We start from the raw sequence: 24,002 nt of genomic DNA on the forward strand, positions 1-24,002 counted from the left end.
ATAACACCATTAATAAGTTAAACATTAATGGGGTTAAGATGATGATCATATAGTAATACTGTATCTCAGTAGTGAATTTGATAAGAATTTGCATACCTCTAGTTACTCTCAGGTGTAAGCTGATACCTTTTTTAATTTGTTGCAAATTAAACCCATTGATAAACCTGAATAGGACACTTGTGATAAACCTGTTACAATTTCTGAATTGACAGATGCAAGGTAAGTTATTTTCCAAAAATGCACGCTGAAAGCATTGAGAGACAGTATCTTTCACCCTCTTTCACACAAGGTTTAATTTGCTACCCAAAAGTTTTATGAACCTGTTTCTTTTTATTTAAACTAACTTAAGTTTAACCGAAACTGTGCTGGGATTTCTATTCCCCAGCATGCTTTGCCATGAAACTGAAAAGGGACAGTAAATGCCAAAATTGTGTTATGTTTTTTTGTGTGTGCAAGATTACCAAGAGTTTCTGTTGTTTTTTGGTGTTGTTGTAGTTGTTGGGTTACCATCATGGTGACGAGGAGAGCATGAGCTATAATTGAGAACAGAAATATGTTAAATTATATTGCAGTCCTCATTCAGCAAGTGCTATGCTAATGCCACAAAAGCATTGTGTTGCAAATTAGCAAGGTGGCATTTATTGAATTAGCTAGTTAAAGCTAGTCAAGTTTCACTACTAAACATTTGAGATTACATTATATATTTATATTAAATGTTCAGACCAATTAAAATGTTTTTGTACAAAAGAAATGGCCTTAATTTGTTTTGCCAACTTAGGAGGAATTGGGCAGGGGTGTCCTGTCTCTCCATACCTCTTTTTTTATTAGTCAGCTGCTTTCTTCTCATATTAAATCGAGTCCAATGAAATACATCACTATATTTGATAGAGAGATCAAAATCTGGTCTTTTGAAGGGCTGTGGAGACGAGCACAGTCAGGTTTATATAATAAATATTATTCTTTTAATGGCAAAATGTTCACAAATGCATGTTTTCCTGTAAAAAAGAACCATGTTTTACCTGATTCAAGAAATAAATTGTCAATCCAATGTTATTTGAAGCAAAAATCAGTTTAAACATAGGACATTTGTAAATGCTTCAATATCTTTATGTATATATACATTAGGCTATACTATGTGCAACTCTTTTATGATGTATTTTATTGTATACTCTGATATTTGTAACATATTCTTTTTTGTTGTTGTTGTTGTTGTTAATAAAAAAAAAGTCACAGCATCACGTTATGGTCAATCACACTTCCGGTGTCGTGATGATGTAATAGCATTGTCGGCCACTAGGTGGAAGCGTCGGATCATAATGCCTCTTCGTTTCTCCATAAATATGAATTGGCGATAACATTTGTCAAGTTAATGGTCAATACGACTGTAATACGACTGTAAATATTAATATTAAATGATACGTTTTTACTTACAAACAGGACAGTTAAACTATCTAATAGAATGTTAATAAATAAATTAAAGTTAATGACAAATGTGGGCTAGTTAAACAATAAATGTATTAATAATGAATGGGAAAAAAAACAGTTGGCAATAAGTACAAAGAAAAATATTAGTTTTCAGTGCTGACCCTTTTTTTTTAAAGAACCAATTAAACATTTGATTCTATATATTATATATTAATTATTATAATATTAATTATAATATAAATAAATAGACCCCCCCCCCACCAAAAAACAAACAAACAAACAAAAAAACAAGCAAACAAACAAATATGTGTGACCCTGGACCACAAGTAGTTATATTTGTGGCCATAGCCAACAATATGGGTAAAAAATATTTATTTTTATTTTTCTGCCAAAAATCAGTAGGATATTAGGCCTAAGAAAAGATCCTGTTCCATGAAGATATTTTGTGTGTGTGTGTGTGTATATATATATATATATATATATATATATATATATATATATATATATATATATATAATATTGCCCTTTCCCTAAACCATAGCCTACATCAATAGAAAGCTTATTTTTCAGCTATTATTCAGCTATTATTCAGCTTTAAGATAAATCTCATCATCAACAACAACAAAAAAATCCCAATGACTGGTTTTGTGGTCCAGGGCCACAACTGTGCTGATGTTTCGATTTCGGAATAACATTTCTTTTGAAGATAATTAGTAAACTATTCTCGGCGGCTGCCATATTGTGCTCCTCATTCACACGGGGCGAGCGCAGAGCCGGCGGGACTTCCTGCCATATCGTGCGCGCCGCCGTCCTTCCGCAGATCGCCAACACATGAGGATCCGCTGCAGCCGCTCGGCCCCGCGAGTGACGTCCATCACTCTGCTGATGTCATCTGCGCTCTTCACTGCAACTCCGCTGAATCGCAGTTCAAACCGCTCGAGCTCTCTGGGCTGCTGACCGTGCGCGTGGACTGAATGAAAGCACCAGATTGGGCGCAACTTCCCAAACGCGGACAGGTAAGCGGCTCTCAGGGCGCTTTGCGCGGATGTTTTATTCGGCCTCTGTTAAATGACACTGGACTGTCTGACTGCATTGAATGGCATCTGCGCTCGGGAACGTATATATATATATATATATATATATATATATATATATATATATATATATATATATATATATATATTTTTTTTAAATAAATAAATAAATAAATAAATATATATATATATATATATATATATATATATATATATATATATATATATATATATATATATTTATTTATTTATTTATTTATTTATTTATTTTAAAAATGCCTTAAATAAAAAGTAATCTATTTGAATTAACCTATATATTATGTGCAATTAAAATAACAAAAAAGACTTAGAACTGTATGTAAGAAATGTTAATTAAAAAAAAAATTATGAATCATAAAATGTCCCTGATATGATTTGCCACTAAACATTAAGAAATCATGTTAATTTCATATATTATAATCAATATAATATCATATAACGTAACATAACTAAAATAATTATATATAATTTTAATAAAAATATGATATATATTATTTTAATACAAATATATTTTCATATATAAAATTGAGATAATTATATTATTTGAATAAAAATATTTCAAATGTAAATATATAACTAATTGATATTATATATACCATATTATAAATCTAATATAAAATATTATGAATGTTTTAATTTATATAATTATAATTATAATAATTATATTATTTTAATAAAAATGTAGTAATAAAAAATATATGTTTGTGTGTATGTATGTGTGTATATTTTATATATTTATTTGTATATAATTATCAAAATTATATATATATATATATATATATATATATATATATATATATATATATATATAAATATATATTAATATAATGTTATTTTCTATTAAACAATATATAATTATACATTAAATATATATAAAACGTGTGTGTGTGTGTGTGTGTGTGTGTGTGTGTGTGTGTGTGTGTGTGTGTGTGTGTGTGTGTGTGTGTGTGTGTGATGTTATTTCCATCAAGAGGTGCATACATTTTTGGTCCAGAGAGTCCAGCACTCTGTAAAGCCTCCTCCAGCACATCCCAAAGACTTTCAGTGAATGCAAGGTCTGGAAAATACAAAATAATAAAAAAGACTGAATTTTATTTATTAAAATGTATTCATTTAAATGTACTACTTAGGTAATTAACTCAATTAAATATTCTTTTCACATTCAATACACAATGTAAAATACTTTTAAAATAAAATAATTTATTTAAATTTATTTAAATACTTTAATGTATGTATGTATGTATGTGTATTATATATATATATATATATATATATATATATATATATATATATATATATATATATATATATATATATATATATACCGCTATATAATACAACATAAAACAAAAAAAATATATATATTATTTTAAATCTAAAAATATCAACCACTTTTACAATATGACTCTGGTGGCCCAGGTGGAAAAGAAATATATTTAAATTGTGCTTTTTTGGACATATTTAGTATATTTAAATTACACTATACTAAATGCATATTAAATGTATTATTTTGAAACAACTTCAAGTATATTAAGTGTATTTTAAGATATGCTTGAGTTCAATTTTATGCTATTTGCAATATATTTTAATATATTAAATTGTGCTAAAATGGAACAACTTTAAGTACATTTAGTGCTTTTTAATAATTAATTTTAATGGACTTCTAGAACATTTTAATAGCATTTCAGTATATTACAAATAAATTAATTTTACGCTACAAGTATATTATAATGCTGTTTTTTTCAGTATTCAGAGTGGTATAAAAAGTGCAAAATAATTAAATATAAATGTTAAGACACGGGCACACTTTGAAATAGTATAGAAAACTTAAATGTACTATATCATATACCTTACAAAATAAATTCCTTGAGTACATTAAAAAAGTACAGCAGCATACAAATTCTCTTGACAAATACATCATAATAAATGAAAGATCAATAAAGTGCTATGGCAGAGCTATTGTCCTATATCTTGTAGAACATTTCAGTTTAAAGTTTTAAATTTGCATATTTTTCTTGCACAAACGCACCATTTTGCTTCTGAAGGCCTTTATTAACCAACAGAGCCATGTGGAGATACAATGGATGCACTTCTATGGACCTTAAAAAATGACCCACAGTCACTGTCATTATAAAGCTCGGAAAAGCCAGGAAATTTTCAAAATCTATTTGATTTTAAATCATGGGCTAATTTTCATTTTTGGGTGAGCTAACTCTTTAATGTCAGAATGATAGGCTATAGCCTGAGTTAATTTGATAATGCATGGGTGCTATCTAGTGGCTCAAACTGTGACAACAATAAGCTACAAGACAATTTACTCGCTCACTTTATGTCCTCCAATCGAATGTGGATTTATAGGCATGTCATGCTTTTTATTTAGCATTTTATGAGCTTATCGCACTCGTATGTTTGTTTAGTGGCTTCATGTTTCTATGGGTTAGTTATTTGAATAAACAGAAAGCGATAGTAACTTCGGTAGAACACGTGATGTGAGTTGAATGTGTTTCAGGAATGATCTTTATCTGAGTCAGCGATCGCGGAAGAGAAGCGCATGCGCTGGAAGCAGCAAAAATCTGTGGTAGGCTAATAAATAGAAATGATGATTCTGTCTAAAGAAATATGAAACGTACGTGTCGATATTTCTCAAAATATGCGCAAAATATCCTCTCTTTAGGATTAAAAGACATTTAACGGAAATAAACCGGAAGAGAGGTGACATATGTTGTAAATGCCAAACCCGACAAATTTAGTATGTTGATTTTGCGCTCCTGTCATAAATTAAGAAATTACTGTCGCTTAAACCGGATTTGATCATAAACAGTGGTCTAATAGTGAAGCTTTTAATGATTAAAGAAGAGTGTGATCTGGTATAGCCTAAGGTTTCTGTCAGCTCTTCACGCTGATGTATGCTTAAGTTTTCATTTTTCTAATAAGTTGGGTTTTAGTTATTTGGTGCTATAAAAATGAGTTGTGGCGCAGGGGCAAAAAGGTGTCCCTGGACTTTCTGGCACAGAGCTGCCCCCCACACCCTGCCTGCCACCCCAGCTAACAGGGAACGTTCAGAAAGTTCTCTCAAAGTTATCAAAAAACGTTCTTGCAGTAACGTTATTAGAACGTTATGCCAACGTTATTTGCTATTGAGTAACGTTCTAAAAACGTTAGCTATAAAACGTTATTCTTACATTGTTAGTGGGACGTTTTAAAAACGTTACTACATAAAAAAAGTATTAGTCATTACAAATTTTTTCACAAACTTCAGATACATAATTTGTATATCCAGTGACAACTTATTGACACTTAAATGCTATTTTCGTTAATATATCTTTTTTACAATCAGAAGAAAAATCTAGTAGGCCTACACTAATTAGGCTATGTATTAAATATAAATGTAATATAAATATAAAAGTCAATTATAAAAAGGGGTTTTACCTTTTTTTAAAGAAAGAAAGATGTCAATAAACAAAGGCAAGTACTTTAAAGGAGAAAACAGGAATATTTAATTTGATCATACTCCCGACCCTTATAAGAACGTTATTTAATGTTCTTATAACCTAATGAGAACGTTAATACAACGTTCCACAAACTGGACATTTTAACGTTCCTTGAACATTCAGAAAACGTTTTTATAACTTAATGGGAACGTTAGGGAAAAGTTCTTATAACCTAAAATTGTTAACTTGGACACTCCACACCATAAACACACCATTATGCACACAGCCATTTTTAACACCACTTACTAACTTAAAGATATAACACAATGTAGAAATATTTGCTTTTTTTATTAAATGCGTATTATTTATTAGGCTGCTATTAATGAATGACTGCCATACTTTAAATAAGGGTCACATGATCCTTTATTCTAATGTTATGATTTGCTGCTCAAGAAACATTTCTGATTATCAAAATCAGTTGTGCTGCTTCACATTTTTTGTGGAAAATGTGACGCACTATTCAAAAGTCTGGGGTAAGTGACAATAAATACATTTATAATATTACAAAGTATTTCTATTTTAAAAAATGCTTTTATTTTTTACTTTCTATTCATCAGAGAATCCGGAAAAATACAGTGAGGAAAATAAGTGTTTGAACACCCTGCTATTTTGCAAGTTCTCCCACTTTGAAATCATGGAGGGGTCTGAAATTGTCATCGTAGTTGCATCTCCACTGTGAGAGACATACTCTAAACAAAATACAAATCCAGAAAGATTTTGGTCAAGCAAAAATCTTTTAATATTTTTTTTGCCAGCAAGGTAAATGAATATGATATGAGACAATTTATATGAAAATGATTTCTTTTTTAAATTCATTTTTTCTTCAAAAACCTTGCAGTTCAAAAGTAATTGGCACAAGAATAAGTGCAAATTTAGACAGTTGAATAAAATATTATTTATTATATTTGACGTTATGCTTTTTTGTTCTTTTTTTCCAGTCTGGATCATGTCTTTGATTATGGATTATATCGGAGAGAACATGAGTAAAGCAGATCTACAGAAATGTAGGTCTACACACATAACTTTTCCTTCACAGGACACCATTTTACATTAGACCAAGCAAGGTCTAACAAGGTCTCAAGCATAAAGTCTTTTGACTGTGTATATGCAGTCAAAATATTTATGTGGAACCGAAAATTAGATCCAATTTGATTCTTTTATTATTGTTCTGTTTTCTTATGTGCAGATTTCTGTGATCTCACACTGGATCCAAACACGGTACACAATCGTCTCTCAGTTGTAGAGGGCAACAAAAAGTTGGTATGTAATCCAGAAACGATGACACATCCTGATCATCCAGAGAGATTTGACGGCCTTCCGCAGGTTCTGTGTAAAGAGCCTCTGACTGGACGCTGCTACTGGGAGGCTGAATGGAGTGGGTTGGGTGATATGGTAGTGTCATATAAAGGAATCGGCAGGAAAGGAGAAAGCTGTGACTCTAGGTTCGGAGCCAATAAAAAATCCTGGATTCTGAGCTGCTTTGGGGAGAAACTGATCGCCTGGCATGATAATATGGGAACACACATACCTCCCCCATCACCTCCCTTAAACAGAGTAGGAGTGTATCTGGACGAGCCGGCCGGCATTCTGTCCTTCTTCAGCATTTCTGATACACACGCACTCAGACACTTACACACATTCAACACCAAATTCACCGAACCACTCTATGCTGGATTTGTGCTTTATACTAACTCAGTGTCTCTGTGTGATGTTGAACCAGAGGTCGACCGATAGAGGATTTTACTGATAACGATAACTTGGTTGACCCACGCTGGCCAGTAACCGATTAATCAAACAATAGTTTTTCAAATGGATACTGAATGAAAACAAGCATAAGACATAAATAAGTGCCTTATAACTTCATTACAACAACGGATACACAGTTAACTTTAAGTTGGCTTGAGAAAGCCGGGCCAGAAAGTTTTAAAGTTTTAAAAGTTTGAAGTTTGAAGCATTTAGTAGTTTTAAGACGTAGAAGTAGTTTTAAGTACTATAGGGTACTCTGGGTGGTTGCTAAGGTACTTAGGGTGATTTCTAGGGTGTTGCTATGCGGTTGCTGGGATATTCTGTATGGTTGCTATGCAGTTGCTTTGATTCTTGGAATGGTTGCTAGGGTGTTGCTAGGGTACTCTGAGTGGTTGCTACGGTATTCTGGCGTGAGAAAGCCGGACCAGAAAGTTTTAAAGTTTGAAAAGTTTGAAGCATAGTTTTAAGAAGTAGAAGTAGTTTCAAGTACTATAGGGCACTCTGAGTGGTTGCTAAGGTACTTGCGGTTGTTGGGATTTTCTGTATGGTTGCTATGCAGTTGCTATGATTCTTGGTATGGTTTGCTAGGGTGTTGCTATGCAGTTGCTAGGGGTACTCTGAGTGGTTGCTACGGTATTCTGGGTGTTGCTAGGGTGTTGAAGAGAAGAAGTTTATATAGTAGATCACTTTTTCAAGCTAACTTAATTATAATTTGAACATTTATGTTAGTTCATAGTGCTAAACTAATAAAGAATAGCAGCCACACCAGCAATTGTCCCCCCCCCCTCCACAATGTTTAAAGTTTATGGCGTTTCCAACTCTGTATCAAGATTATTCCAGAGCTTCCCAGTGGCAAAGAGGGCGTTCATGTTGAATTATTAACTAGGAAACTCATATTTACAATAATTCTGATAGCATTAATACCAGGTGTAAACTGCAGTAGCACTGGCATAACTAGTTGTGCCAAATTAAAATCGCCAAATAAAAGGATTTATTTTCTTACTTTTTTATGTTCATTAATTCATTTATCTAATAATTTCATTATTCAATTGAAGATTAATCATATATAATAATCATTTAAACCATTTAAATACTTTTGTATTAAATCACAATTGTATGATTGTGTCGTTTCAAGGGATATTTTTCTTCATGAGTTAGACGTCAGAAAATGACTCCATTTCAAGGTTTTTATGTCACGCGGGATAATGTTGTGAAGCAGTCATTTCTCACCACTATTGCTTGTGTTATAATAACTCTTGTTAGATTTGTGCTTATCAGATGAAGTCTAAGCATTGAAATATACAAAATATTATTCAATAAACTGCTTATTTTACCATCAATTTGTCTCCTAGCTGGTTTAGTTCAAATGTAAACTCTGTCATGAATTCCTCACCCTCATGTCGTTCCAGACCTGTAAGAACTTTGTTCATCTTCAGAACACAAACTAAGATGAAATCCGAAAGCTGTCCTAATGTCCTAAATAATACAATCTCTCTCTAGAATACACTACTGGTTAATTTCTGTCAATTTTGACAAAGATGGGGTAGATGTAGACATAAGCCACAACATGTAAGTTTTTGCCACTAGAGGTTGCTTATTCAAAACCAAGGCATAGTTTGATGATGGCTTGATTTCGCTGAGCTTTTATTATGCCACAGTTGCCACATCCGCTTCTTCTGGTCATGCGTATGTGGAGAAGGCAATGCTTTTCTTCAACCCATTCTCACTCCCAAGGCGTCAAAAACCGAAGCATGCTCAAGTGCCTTCTGCGTCACAATAAAGACGCTAAAGGTACCCCAAGGCGTCATGTTTCGACGCGCTGGGTGTTCCATTCATTTCAGTGAGAAACCTTTGGCGTCATACACAGACGCGCTGGGAATTAGTAATGTTATCGCCATGGTGAAATTGTATTAGTTTATAAATTTGCCATTATGACATGTTGGAGTGTGTTTTTCAATTTAATCAGCAAGCATAATTTTATTTACATTTATTTACGCTATTTAGACATGTTTAACATGTAACCCAACCCCATCCCATCCCTAAACCTACCCATTTGTCTGAACGTGATATAAAACACAGGATATAACATACGACTGCATCCACGAGTTATTCAAAAAAGTTAAATAATCCAAGTTTTCCGAGGCCAAACAATTGATTTGCATGAAGAAAATCTCCAAAAGCGATCAGCATCTCCATCCGCAGAAGATCATCAACAAACACAATCAAATTTCAAATATTGGCGCCGGTTACGTGAGATGTCTTGTGTCTTGTTACTCTCGTATGTCTTGTGACCAATTGCGTCATTACGTCAGCATTGATTGTAAAATGTCATTGGCTCTCGTGTGTCTTGTGACCGATTGCGTCATGCTCAGGAGTCTTTTGAATTATTTGAATGAGATATGAATGAGTTAGTTCACGGGGCAGCGGGATCATCATTTCAGCGATTAAAACATCAAGATCGACTCTGTTCTTCACATGAAGATATCGTATGACTTCAGAAGACTTGGAATGCAACATGAGTTAATGCTTTTATACTGTTTTGGTCAGTTTTTGCAATACATACTTGTGACTGTACATTTATTTGCCTGTTATGTGTTTTATATTGTTTAGATATGGGTAGGTTTAGGGTAGGAGTGGAGTTAGTTGCTCAAAAATATAAAAGTAGCCTTTAAATATTAATAAAATCATGTCTGCTTTTATAAATGCAAATAATTAAATGCGTCTGTTTATGACGCCAAAGGTATCTCATTGAAATGAATGGAGAACCCAGCGCGTCGCAAAATGACGCCCAGGGGCACCTTTAGCGTCTTATTGTGACGCGGAAGGCACTTGACCATGCTTCGGATTTTGACGCCTTGGGGGTGAGAACGGAGTCCAAACATCTAAAAATTCTTAAAACAAGAAGTATTTACTTGACAAGAAAAAGTACTTGTCTTGTTTTGGGAGAAAATAACTCAAAATGAAGAGAGTTTTTGCTTAAAATAAGCAAAATAATCTGCCAATGGGGTACGAAAAATAATATTAATTCAAACAGAAAACAAGATTATTTATCTTACCCCATTGGCAGATTATTTTGCTTATTTTAAAACTCTTCATTTTGAGTTATTTCTTCCCAAAACAAGACAATAATTTTTTACTTGTCTAGTAAATGTTTCTTAGTGTAAGAATTTTAAGATATTTTGACTAGAAACAAGACAAAAATACTAAGTAAGAAAAGCATTTTTTTGCAGTGTATATTAAAGAGTCTTTGGTGTTTCCATGGTTAGAGAGAAAAAAGACGGAATTGATGGTATAATGTCATTCATAGGCGACACATGGTCCTGGTAAAAAAGCTTATTTCTCTGGATTAAAACATTCTTGGAAACATTTGGGATAATGTAAGTACTATGTAGTCAACAAAATATATAACATTGTTCTCGGGGTTTTTGTATATTTTAATCCAAAAGTCTTAAATATTTACATAAGGAGGTCCAAACGAAAAGTTAAAGATTTGATTTTTAGTTATTAGATTAAAGCCAAAATGGAAAACACATTAAAGTTTTAAAGTTTGATATTGGGAAATATGGTTCCTTTTTTTAACCAAAATGAAAGAGCCAAAGAAACTAGAATAATTATAAGAATAACAAATTTGTCACAGAAGCATCCAGATTTAAAACTCACACTACTCACAAAACTCAAACTTAAAAGAAAACTAACACTATTTTTTTTTCAATTTAGAAAGGTGTAATTTTGTTAATAACACCATTAATAAGTTAAACATTAATGGGGTTAAGATGATGATCATATAGTAATACTGTATCTCAGTAGTGAATTTGATAAGAATTTGCATACCTCTAGTTACTCTCAGGTGTAAGCTGATACCTTTTTTAATTTGTTGCAAATTAAACCCATTGATAAACCTGAATAGGACACTTGTGATAAACCTGTTACAATTTCTGAATTGACAGATGCAAGGTAAGTTATTTTCCAAAAATGCACGCTGAAAGCATTGAGAGACAGTATCTTTCACCCTCTTTCACACAAGGTTTAATTTGCTACCCAAAAGTTTTATGAACCTGTTTCTTTTTATTTAAACTAACTTAAGTTTAACCGAAACTGTGCTGGGATTTCTATTCCCCAGCATGCTTTGCCATGAAACTGAAAAGGGACAGTAAATGCCAAAATTGTGTTATGTTTTTTTGTGTGTGCAAGATTACCAAGAGTTTCTGTTGTTTTTTGGTGTTGTTGTAGTTGTTGGGTTACCATCATGGTGACGAGGAGAGCATGAGCTATAATTGAGAACAGAAATATGTTAAATTATATTGCAGTCCTCATTCAGCAAGTGCTATGCTAATGCCACAAAAGCATTGTGTTGCAAATTAGCAAGGTGGCATTTATTGAATTAGCTAGTTAAAGCTAGTCAAGTTTCACTACTAAACATTTGAGATTACATTATATATTTATATTAAATGTTCAGACCAATTAAAATGTTTTTGTACAAAAGAAATGGCCTTAATTTGTTTTGCCAACTTAGGAGGAATTGGGCAGGGGTGTCCTGTCTCTCCATACCTCTTTTTTTTATTAGTCAGCTGCTTTCTTCTCATATTAAATCGAGTCCAATGAAATACATCACTATATTTGATAGAGAGATCAAAATCTGGTCTTTTGAAGGGCTGTGGAGACGAGCACAGTCAGGTTTATATAATAAATATTATTCTTTTAATGGCAAAATGTTCACAAATGCATGTTTTCCTGTAAAAAAGAACCATGTTTTACCTGATTCAAGAAATAAATTGTCAATCCAATGTTATTTGAAGCAAAAATCAGTTTAAACATAGGACATTTGTAAATGCTTCAATATCTTTATGTATATATACATTAGGCTATACTATGTGCAACTCTTTTATGATGTATTTTATTGTATACTCTGATATTTGTAACATATTCTTTTTTGTTGTTGTTGTTGTTGTTAATAAAAAAAAAGTCACAGCATCACGTTATGGTCAATCACACTTCCGGTGTCGTGATGATGTAATAGCATTGTCGGCCACTAGGTGGAAGCGTCGGATCATAATGCCTCTTCGTTTCTCCATAAATATGAATTGGCGATAACATTTGTCAAGTTAATGGTCAATACGACTGTAATACGACTGTAAATATTAATATTAAATGATACGTTTTTACTTACAAACAGGACAGTTAAACTATCTAATAGAATGTTAATAAATAAATTAAAGTTAATGACAAATGTGGGCTAGTTAAACAATAAATGTATTAATAATGAATGGGAAAAAAAACAGTTGGCAATAAGTACAAAGAAAAATATTAGTTTTCAGTGCTGACCCTTTTTTTTTAAAGAACCAATTAAACATTTGATTCTATATATTATATATTAATTATTATAATATTAATTATAATATAAATAAATAGACCCCCCCCCCACCAAAAAACAAACAAACAAACAAAAAAACAAGCAAACAAACAAATATGTGTGACCCTGGACCACAAGTAGTTATATTTGTGGCCATAGCCAACAATATGGGTAAAAAATATTTATTTTTATTTTTCTGCCAAAAATCAGTAGGATATTAGGCCTAAGAAAAGATCCTGTTCCATGAAGATATTTTGTGTGTGTGTGTGTATATATATATATATATATATATATATATATATATATATATATATATATATATATATATATATATATATATATATATATATAATATTGCCCTTTCCCTAAACCATAGCCTACATCAATAGAAAGCTTATTTTTCAGCTATTATTCAGCTATTATTCAGCTTTAAGATAAATCTCATCATCAACAACAACAAAAAAATCCCAATGACTGGTTTTGTGGTCCAGGGCCACAACTGTGCTGATGTTTCGATTTCGGAATAACATTTCTTTTGAAGATAATTAGTAAACTATTCTCGGCGGCTGCCATATTGTGCTCCTCATTCACACGGGGCGAGCGCAGAGCCGGCGGGACTTCCTGCCATATCGTGCGCGCCGCCGTCCTTCCGCAGATCGCCAACACATGAGGATCCGCTGCAGCCGCTCGGCCCCGCGAGTGACGTCCATCACTCTGCTGATGTCATCTGCGCTCTTCACTGCAACTCCGCTGAATCGCAGTTCAAACCGCTCGAGCTCTCTGGGCTGCTGACCGTGCGCGTGGACTGAATGAAAGCACCAGATTGGGCGCAACTTCCCAAACGCGGACAGGTAAGCGGCTCTCAGGGCGCTTTGCGCGGATGTTTTATTCGGCCTCTGTTAAATGACACTGGACTGTCTGACTGCATTGAATGGCATCTGCGCTCGGGAACGTATATATATATATATATATATATATATATATATATTTTTTTTTTTTAAATAAATAAATAAATAAATAAATATATATATATATATATATATATATATATATATATATATATATATATATATATATATATATATTTATTTATTTATTTATTTATTTATTTATTTATTTTAAAAATGCCTTAAATAAAAAGTAATCTATTTGAATTAACCTATATATTATGTGCAATTAAAATAACAAAAAAGACTTAGAACTGTATGTAAGAAATGTTAATTAAAAAAAAAATTATGAATCATAAAATGTCCCTGATATGATTTGCCACTAAACATTAAGAAATCATGTTAATTTCATATATTATAATCAATATAATATCATATAACGTAACATAACTAAAATAATTATATATAATTTTAATAAAAATATGATATATATTATTTTAATACAAATATATTTTCATATATAAAATTGAGATAATTATATTATTTGAATAAAAATATTTCAAATGTAAATATATAACTAATTGATATTATATATACCATATTATAAATCTAATATAAAATATTATGAATGTTTTAATTTATATAATTATAATTATAATAATTATATTATTTTAATAAAAATGTAGTAATAAAAAATATATGTTTGTGTGTATGTATGTGTGTATATTTTATATATTTATTTGTATATAATTATCAAAATTATATATATATATATATATATATATATATATATATATATATATAAATATATATTAATATAATGTTATTTTCTATTAAACAATATATAATTATACATTAAATATATATAAAACGTGTGTGTGTGTGTGTGTGTGTGTGTGTGTGTGTGTGTGTGTGTGTGTGTGTGTGTGTGTGTGTGTGTGTGTGTGTGATGTTATTTCCATCAAGAGGTGCATACATTTTTGGTCCAGAGAGTCCAGCACTCTGTAAAGCCTCCTCCAGCACATCCCAAAGACTTTCAGTGAATGCAAGGTCTGGAAAATACAAAATAATAAAAAAGACTGAATTTTATTTATTAAAATGTATTCATTTAAATGTACTACTTAGGTAATTAACTCAATTAAATATTCTTTTCACATTCAATACACAATGTAAAATACTTTTAAAATAAAATAATTTATTTAAATTTATTTAAATACTTTAATGTATGTATGTATGTATGTGTATAATATATATATATATATATATATATATATATATATATATATATATATATATATATATATATATATATATATATATATATATATATATATATACCGCTATATAATACAACATAAAACAAAAAAAATATATATATTATTTTAAATCTAAAAATATCAACCACTTTTACAATATGACTCTGGTGGCCCAGGTGGAAAAGAAATATATTTAAATTGTGCTTTTTTGGACATATTTAGTATATTTAAATTACACTATACTAAATGCATATTAAATGTATTATTTTGAAACAACTTCAAGTATATTAAGTGTATTTTAAGATATGCTTGAGTTCAATTTTATGCTATTTGCAATATATTTTAATATATTAAATTGTGCTAAAATGGAACAACTTTAAGTACATTTAGTGCTTTTTAATAATTAATTTTAATGGACTTCAAGAACATTTTAATAGCATTTCAGTATATTACAAATAAATTAATTTTACGCTACTAGTATATTATAATGCTGTTTTTTTCAGTATTCAGAGTGGTATAAAAAGTGCAAAATAATTAAATATAAATGTTAAGACACGGGCACACTTTGAAATAGTATAGAAAACTTAAATGTACTATATCATATACCTTACAAAATAAATTCCTTGAGTACATTAAAAAAGTACAGCAGCATACAAATTCTCTTGACAAATACATCATAATAAATGAAAGATCAATAAAGTGCTATGGCAGAGCTATTGTCCTATATCTTGTAGAACATTTCAGTTTAAAGTTTTAAATTTGCATATTTTTCTTGCACAAACGCACCATTTTGCTTCTGAAGGCCTTATAACCAACAGAGCCATGTGGAGATACAATGGATGCACTTCTATGGACCTTAAAAAATGACCCACAGTCACTGTCATTATAAAGCTCGGAAAAGCCAGGAAATTTTCAAAATCTATTCGATTTTAAATCATGGGCTAATTTTCATTTTTGGGTGAGCTAACTCTTTAATGTCAGAATGATAGGCTATAGCCTGAGTTAATTTGATAATGCATGGGTGCTATCTAGTGGCTCAAACTGTGACAACAATAAGCTACAAGACAATTTACTCGCTCACTTTATGTCCTCCAATCGAATGTGGATTTATAGGCATGTCATGCTTTTTATTTAGCATTTTATGAGCTTATCGCACTCGTATGTTTGTTTAGTGGCTTCATGTTTCTATGGGTTAGTTATTTGAATAAACAGAAAGCGATAGTAACTTCGGTAGAACACGTGATGTGAGTTGAATGTGTTTCAGGAATGATCTTTATCTGAGTCAGCGATCGCGGAAGAGAAGCGCATGCGCTGGAAGCAGCAAAAATCTGTGGTAGGCTAATAAATAGAAATGATGATTCTGTCTAAAGAAATATGAAACGTACGTGTCGATATTTCTCAAAATATGCGCAAAATATCCTCTCTTTAGGATTAAAAGACATTTAACGGAAATAAACCGGAAGAGAGGTGACATATGTTGTAAATGCCAAACCCGACAAATTTAGTATGTTGATTTTGCGCTCCTGTCATAAATTAAGAAATTACTGTCGCTTAAACCGGATTTGATCATTAACAGTGGTCTAATAGTGAAGCTTTTAATGATTAAAGAAGAGTGTGATCTGGTATAGCCTAAGGTTTCTGTCAGCTCTTCACGCTGATGTATGCTTAAGTTTTCATTTTTCTAATAAGTTGGGTTTTAGTTATTTGGTGCTATAAAAATGAGTTGTGGCGCAGGGGCAAAAAGGTGTCCCTGGACTTTCTGGCACAGAGCTGCCCCCCACACCCTGCCTGCCACCCCAGCTAACAGGGAACGTTCAGAAAGTTCTCTCAAAGTTATCAAAAAACGTTCTTGCAGTAACGTTATTAGAACGTTATGCCAACGTTATTTGCTATTGAGTACCGTTCTAAAAACGTTAGCTATAAAACGTTATTCTTACATTGTTAGTGGGACGTTTTAAAAACGTTACTACATAAAAAAAGTATTAGTCATTACAAATTTTTTCACAAACTTCAGATACATAATTTGTATATCCAGTGACAACTTATTGACACTTAAATGCTATTTTCGTTAATATATCTTTTTTACAATCAGAAGAAAAATCTAGTAGGCCTACACTAATTAGGCTATGTATTAAATATAAATGTAATATAAATATAAAAGTCAATTATAAAAAGGGGTTTTACCTTTTTTTAAAGAAAGAAAGATGTCAATAAACAAAGGCAAGTACTTTAAAGGAGAAAACAGGAATATTTAATTTGATCATACTCCCGACCCTTATAAGAACGTTATTTAATGTTCTTATAACCTAATGAGAACGTTAATACAACGTTCCACAAACTGGACATTTTAACGTTCCTTGAACATTCAGAAAACGTTTTTATAACTTAATGGGAACGTTAGGGAAAAGTTCTTATAACCTAAAATTGTTAACTGGGACACTCCACACCATAAACACACCATTATGCACACAGCCATTTTTAACACCACTTACTAACTTAAAGATATAACACAATGTAGAAATATTTGCTTTTTTTATTAAATGCGTATTATTTATTAGGCTGCTATTAATGAATGACTGCCATACTTTAAATCAGGGTCACATGATCCTTTATTCTAATGTTATGATTTGCTGCTCAAGAAACATTTCTGATTATCAAAATCAGTTGTGCTGCTTCACATTTTTTGTGGAAAATGTGACGCACTATTCAAAAGTCTGGGGTAAGTGACAATAAATACATTTATAATATTACAAAGTATTTCTATTTTAAAAAATGCTTTTATTTTTTACTTTCTATTCATCAGAGAATCCGGAAAAATACAGTGAGGAAAATAAGTGTTTGAACACCCTGCTATTTTGCAAGTTCTCCCACTTTGAAATCATGGAGGGGTCTGAAATTGTCATCGTAGTTGCATCTCCACTGTGAGAGACATACTCTAAACAAAATACAAATCCAGAAAGATTTTGGTCAAGCAAAAATCTTTTAATATTTTTTTTGCCAGCAAGGTAAATGAATATGATATGAGACAATTTATATGAAAATGATTTCTTTTTTAAATTCATTTTTTCTTCAAAAACCTTGCAGTTCAAAAGTAATTGGCACAAGAATAAGTGCAAATTTAGACAGTTGAATAAAATATTATTTATTATATTTGACGTTATGCTTTTTTGTTCTTTTTTTCCAGTCTGGATCATGTCTTTGATTATGGATTATATCGGAGAGAACATGAGTAAAGCAGATCTACAGAAATGTAGGTCTACACACATAACTTTTCCTTCACAGGACACCATTTTACATTAGACCAAGCAAGGTCTAACAAGGTCTCAAGCATAAAGTCTTTTGACTGTGTATATGCAGTCAAAATATTTATGTGGAACCGAAAATTAGATCCAATTTGATTCTTTTATTATTGTTCTGTTTTCTTATGTGCAGATTTCTGTGATCTCACACTGGATCCAAACACGGTACACAATCGTCTCTCAGTTGTAGAGGGCAACAAAAAGTTGGTATGTAATCCAGAAACGATGACACATCCTGATCATCCAGAGAGATTTGACGGCCTTCCGCAGGTTCTGTGTAAAGAGCCTCTGACTGGACGCTGCTACTGGGAGGCTGAATGGAGTGGGTTGGGTGATATGGTAGTGTCATATAAAGGAATCGGCAGGAAAGGAGAAAGCTGTGACTCTAGGTTCGGAGCCAATAAAAAATCCTGGATTCTGAGCTGCTTTGGGGAGAAACTGATCGCCTGGCATGATAATATGGGAACACACATACCTCCCCCATCACCTCCCTTAAACAGAGTAGGAGTGTATCTGGACGAGCCGGCCGGCATTCTGTCCTTCTTCAGCATTTCTGATACACACGCACTCAGACACTTACACACATTCAACACCAAATTCACCGAACCACTCTATGCTGGATTTGTGCTTTATACTAACTCAGTGTCTCTGTGTGATGTTGAACCAGAGGTCGACCGATAGAGGATTTTACTGATAACGATAACTTGGTTGACCCACGCTGGCCAGTAACCGATTAATCAAACAATAGTTTTTCAAATGGATACTGAATGAAAACAAGCATAAGACATAAATAAGTGCCTTATAACTTCATTACAACAACGGATACACAGTTAACTTTAAGTTGGCTTGAGAAAGCCGGGCCAGAAAGTTTTAAAGTTTTAAAAGTTTGAAGTTTGAAGCATTTAGTAGTTTTAAGACGTAGAAGTAGTTTTAAGTACTATAGGGTACTCTGGGTGGTTGCTAAGGTACTTAGGGTGATTTCTAGGGTGTTGCTATGCGGTTGCTGGGATATTCTGTATGGTTGCTATGCAGTTGCTTTGATTCTTGGAATGGTTGCTAGGGTGTTGCTAGGGTACTCTGAGTGGTTGCTACGGTATTCTGGCGTGAGAAAGCCGGACCAGAAAGTTTTAAAGTTTGAAAAGTTTGAAGGATAGTTTTAAGAAGTAGAAGTAGTTTCAAGTACTATAGGGTACTCTGAGTGGTTGCTAAGGTACTTGCGGTTGTTGGGATTTTCTGTATGGTTGCTATGCAGTTGCTATGATTCTTGGTATGGTTTGCTAGGGTGTTGCTATGCAGTTGCTAGGGGTACTCTGAGTGGTTGCTACGGTATTCTGGGTGTTGCTAGGGTGTTGAAGAGAAGAAGTTTATATAGTAGATCACTTTTTCAAGCTAACTTAATTATAATTTGAACATTTATGTTAGTTCATAGTGCTAAACTAATAAAGAATAGCAGCCACACCAGCAATTGCCCCCCCCCCCCACAATGTTTAAAGTTTATGGCGTTTCCAACTCTGTATCAAGATTATTCCAGAGCTTCCCAGTGGCAAAGAGGGCGTTCATGTTGAATTATTAACTAGGAAACTCATATTTACTATAATTCTGATAGCATTAATACCAGGTGTAAACTGCAGTAGCACTGGCGTAACTAGTTGTGCCAAATTAAAATCGCCAAATAAAAGGATTTATTTTCTTACTTTTTTATGTTCATTAATTCATTTATCTAATAATTTCATTATTCAATTGAAGATTAATCATATATAATAATCATTTAAACCATTGAAATACTTTTGTATTAAATCACAATTGTATGATTGTGTCGTTTCAAGGGATATTTGTCTTCATGAGTTAGACGTCAGAAAATGACTCCATTTCAAGGTTTTAATGTCACGCGGGATAATGTTGTGAAGCAGTCATTTCTCACCACTATTGCTTGTGTTATAATAACACTTGTTAGATTTGTGCTTATCAGATGAAGTCTAAGCATTGAAATATACAAAATATTATTCAATAAACTGCTTATTTTACCATCAATTTGTCTCCTAGCTGGTTTAGTTCAAATGTAAACTCTGTCATGAATTCCTCACCCTCATGTCGTTCCAGACCTGTAAGAACTTTGTTCATCTTCAGAACACAAACTAAGATGAAATCCGAGAGCTGTCCTAATGTCCTAAATAATACAATCTCTCTCTAGAATACACTACTGGTTAATTTCCAGAGTTGGACAAAGTATACAACTCTATTACTTGAGTAAAAGTAAAAGTACTACTGGTCAAATATTACTCCGTTACAAGTGAAAGTTGTAAAAATAGATATTTACTCAAGTAAAAGTACAGAAGTATTTGTTTTCAAAAGTACTTAAGTATCAAAGTAAATTTCCTTTTTTATGCCAATGCATTTTTTTATTATTGTTGTATAAATGCACATCATGCCATCATGGTTTAATCCAGTCAGTGATGCTCCATCTGACGTACTAGCATACGACTAACTTAAACTAATTTAAATACTTAACTAACTTATATAAGTTAGAAAGCTCTTTATAAAGCTGCTGTCACTTTAAGGCTGAATGCACGGATCCAATACACTGATACACATCTGATATTCTCCCAACTTTACTAATCTTTCTCCCAGACGTTTATATTTTTAATATTTTATAAGACATGCACAAAGTGTATGCCAACTAAACTAATCTTGATTTAAATAAAAAAACTGAAACATGCTTTCAAAGTATGCCTATGGGTGCACACACTTGTGCCTAAGAACCGTCTTCTTCCATTTTGCTATGAACTGATCAGTGTTCACAAAAAGTTGGGGAAATGTATATGACCCTATAGGAGTGATTCCTGATAGACTGTCTGCAACAACAACAACAAAAAACCTTTTAAAGAAGGAAAAAAATCATCCTCCGACTTTCAGAGCTGCAACAGAAACGACTTTCGACCTAGATAGAAATGTATTGGAGTAAAAAGTATGATATTTGTCTTTCAGATGTAGTGAAGTAAAAGTCAAAAGTTTCCAGAAAAAATAATACTCCAGTAAAGTACAGATACTCAAAAAGTGAACTTAAGTACAGTACTCAAGTAAATGTACTTAGTTACTGTCCACCTCTGTTAATTTCTGACAATTTTGACAAAGATGGGGTAGATGTAGACATAAGCCACAACATGTAAGTTTTTGCCACTAGAGGTTGCTTATTCAAAACCAAGGCATAGTTTGATGATGGCTTGATTTCACTGAGCTTTTATTATGCCACAGTTGCCACATCCGCTTCTTCTGGTCATGCGTATGTGGAGAAGGCAATGCTTTTCTTACTTAGTATTTTTGTCGTGTTTCTAGTCCAAACATCTAAAAATTCTTAAAACAAGAAGTATTTACTTGACAAGAAAAAGTAATTGTCTTGTTTTGGGAAAAAATAACTCAAAATGAGGAGAGTTTCTGCTTAAAATAAGCAAAATAATCTGCCAATGGGGTACGAAAAATAATATTAATTCAAACAGAAAACAAGATTATTTATCTTACCCCATTGGCAGATTATTTTGCTTATTTTAAAACTCTTCATTTTGAGTTATTTCTTCCCAAAACAAGACAATAATTTTTTACTTGTCTAGTAAATGTTTCTTAGTGTAAGAATTTTAAGATATTTTGACTAGAAACAAGACAAAAATACTAAGTAAGAAAAGCATTTTTTTGCAGTGTATATTAAAGAGTCTTTGGTGTTTCCATGGTTAGAGAGAAAAAAGACGGAATTGATGGTATAATGTCATTCATAGGCGACACATGGTCCTGGTAAAAAAGCTTATTTCTCTGGATTAAAACATTCTTGGAAACATTTGGGATAATGTAAGTACTATGTAGTCAACAAAATATATAACATTGTTCTCGGGGTTTTTGTATATTTTAATCCAAAAGTCTTAAATATTTACATAAGGAGGTCCAAACGAAAAGTTAAAGATTTGATTTTTAGTTATTAGATTAAAGCCAAAATGGAAAACACATTAAAGTTTTAAAGTTTGATATTGGGAAATATGGTTCCTTTTTTTAACCAAAATTAAAGAGCCAAAGAAACTAGAATAATTATAAGAATAACAAATTTGTCACAGAAGCATCCAGATTTAAAACTCACACTACTCACAAAACTCAAACTTAAAAGAAAACTAACACTATTTTTTTTTCAATTTAGAAAGGTGTAATTTTGTTAATAACACCATTAATAAGTTAAACATTAATGGGGTTAAGATGATGATCATATAGTAATACTGTATCTCAGTAGTGAATTTGATAAGAATTTGCATACCTCTAGTTACTCTCAGGTGTAAGCTGATACCTTTTTTAATTTGTTGCAAATTAAACCCATTGATAAACCTGAATAGGACACTTGTGATAAACCTGTTACAATTTCTGAATTGACAGATGCAAGGTAAGTTATTTTCCAAAAATGCACGCTGAAAGCATTGAGAGACAGTATCTTTCACCCTCTTTCACACAAGGTTTAATTTGCTACCCAAAAGTTTTATGAACCTGTTTCTTTTTATTTAAACTAACTTAAGTTTAACCGAAACTGGGCTGGGATTTCTATTCCCCAGCATGCTTTGCCATGAAACTGAAAAGGGACAGTAAATGCCAAAATTGTGTTATGTTTTTTTTGTGTGTGCAAGATTACCAAGAGTTTCTGTTGTTTTTTGGTGTTGTTGTAGTTGTTGGGTTACCATCATGGTGACGAGGAGAGCATGAGCTATAATTGAGAACAGAAATATGTTAAATTATATTGCAGTCCTCATTCAGCAAGTGCTATGCTAATGCCACAAAAGCATTGTGTTGCAAATTAGCAAGGTGGCATTTATTGAATTAGCTAGTTAAAGCTAGTCAAGTTTCACTACTAAACATTTGAGATTACATTATATATTTATATTAAATGTTCAGACCAATTAAAATGTTTTTGTACAAAAGAAATGGCCTTAATTTGTTTTGCCAACTTAGGAGGAATTGGGCAGGGGTGTCCTGTCTCTCCATACCTCTTTTTTTTATTAGTCAGCTGCTTTCTTCTCATATTAAATCGAGTCCAATGAAATACATCACTATATTTGATAGAGAGATCAAAATCTGGTCTTTTGAAGGGCTGTGGAGACGAGCACAGTCAGGTTTATATAATAAATATTATTCTTTTAATGGCAAAATGTTCACAAATGCATGTTTTCCTGTAAAAAAGAACCATGTTTTACCTGATTCAAGAAATAAATTGTCAATCCAATGTTATTTGAAGCAAAAATCAGTTTAAACATAGGACATTTGTAAATGCTTCAATATCTTTATGTATATATACATTAGGCTATACTATGTGCAACTCTTTTATGATGTATTTTATTGTATACTCTGATATTTGTAACATATTCTTTTTTGTTGTTGTTGTTGTTGTTAATAAAAAAAAAAGTCACAGCATCACGTTATGGTCAATCACACTTCCGGTGTCGTGATGATGTA

The 24,002-nt window shown here is 32.0% G+C and overlaps 2 protein-coding genes across 6 annotated transcripts; both read left to right on the top strand.

Annotated features, from left to right (window-relative positions):
• Window positions 1-2,192: 2,192 nt before the first annotated feature.
• Window positions 2,193-8,877, top strand: LOC137040539 (stonustoxin subunit beta-like). 3 transcript variants are annotated; one of them, XM_067416235.1, is made up of 4 exons: window positions 4,784-5,076; window positions 6,547-6,748; window positions 6,928-6,993; window positions 7,176-8,877. In XM_067416235.1, exons 3-4 carry the CDS (start codon window positions 6,936-6,938, stop codon window positions 7,721-7,723), a joined length of 606 nt encoding a protein of 201 aa, XP_067272336.1. In that variant the 5' UTR covers window positions 4,784-5,076; window positions 6,547-6,748; window positions 6,928-6,935; the 3' UTR covers window positions 7,724-8,877. The 3 variants fall into 3 exon arrangements, with proteins under 3 accessions (XP_067272337.1, XP_067272336.1, XP_067272335.1); XM_067416236.1 differs by lacking the exons at window positions 4,784-5,076; window positions 6,547-6,748 and adding an exon at window positions 2,193-2,441; XM_067416234.1 differs by lacking the exon at window positions 6,547-6,748 and having other exon boundaries at window positions 4,785-5,076.
• Window positions 8,878-13,852: 4,975 nt separating this feature from the next.
• On the top strand, window positions 13,853-20,732 carry LOC137040540 (stonustoxin subunit beta-like). 3 transcript variants are annotated; one of them, XM_067416238.1, is made up of 4 exons: window positions 16,348-16,561; window positions 18,032-18,233; window positions 18,413-18,478; window positions 18,661-20,730. In XM_067416238.1, exons 3-4 carry the CDS (start codon window positions 18,421-18,423, stop codon window positions 19,206-19,208), a joined length of 606 nt encoding a protein of 201 aa, XP_067272339.1. In that variant the 5' UTR covers window positions 16,348-16,561; window positions 18,032-18,233; window positions 18,413-18,420; the 3' UTR covers window positions 19,209-20,730. The 3 variants fall into 3 exon arrangements, with proteins under 3 accessions (XP_067272341.1, XP_067272339.1, XP_067272338.1); XM_067416240.1 differs by lacking the exons at window positions 16,348-16,561; window positions 18,032-18,233 and adding an exon at window positions 13,853-13,936 and having other exon boundaries at window positions 18,661-20,732; XM_067416237.1 differs by lacking the exon at window positions 18,032-18,233 and having other exon boundaries at window positions 16,349-16,561.
• Window positions 20,733-24,002: the final 3,270 nt, after the last annotated feature.

This window comes from Pseudorasbora parva, chromosome 14 (assembly GCF_024679245.1).
Source record: "Pseudorasbora parva isolate DD20220531a chromosome 14, ASM2467924v1, whole genome shotgun sequence".
Taxonomy (NCBI): domain Eukaryota; kingdom Metazoa; phylum Chordata; class Actinopteri; order Cypriniformes; family Gobionidae; genus Pseudorasbora; species Pseudorasbora parva.

Bases quoted from the DNA above. Each gene is read 5' to 3' on its own strand.
- LOC137040539 (XM_067416236.1), top strand. From the start codon at position 6,936: ATGTCTTTGATTATGGATTATATCGGAGAGAACATGAGTAAAGCAGAT. The intron at 6,994-7,175 runs GTAGGTCTACAC...TCTTATGTGCAG, and splicing joins TAAAGCAGATCTACAGAAAT to ATTTCTGTGATCTCACACTG.
- LOC137040540 (XM_067416240.1), top strand. From the start codon at position 18,421: ATGTCTTTGATTATGGATTATATCGGAGAGAACATGAGTAAAGCAGAT. The intron at 18,479-18,660 runs GTAGGTCTACAC...TCTTATGTGCAG, and splicing joins TAAAGCAGATCTACAGAAAT to ATTTCTGTGATCTCACACTG.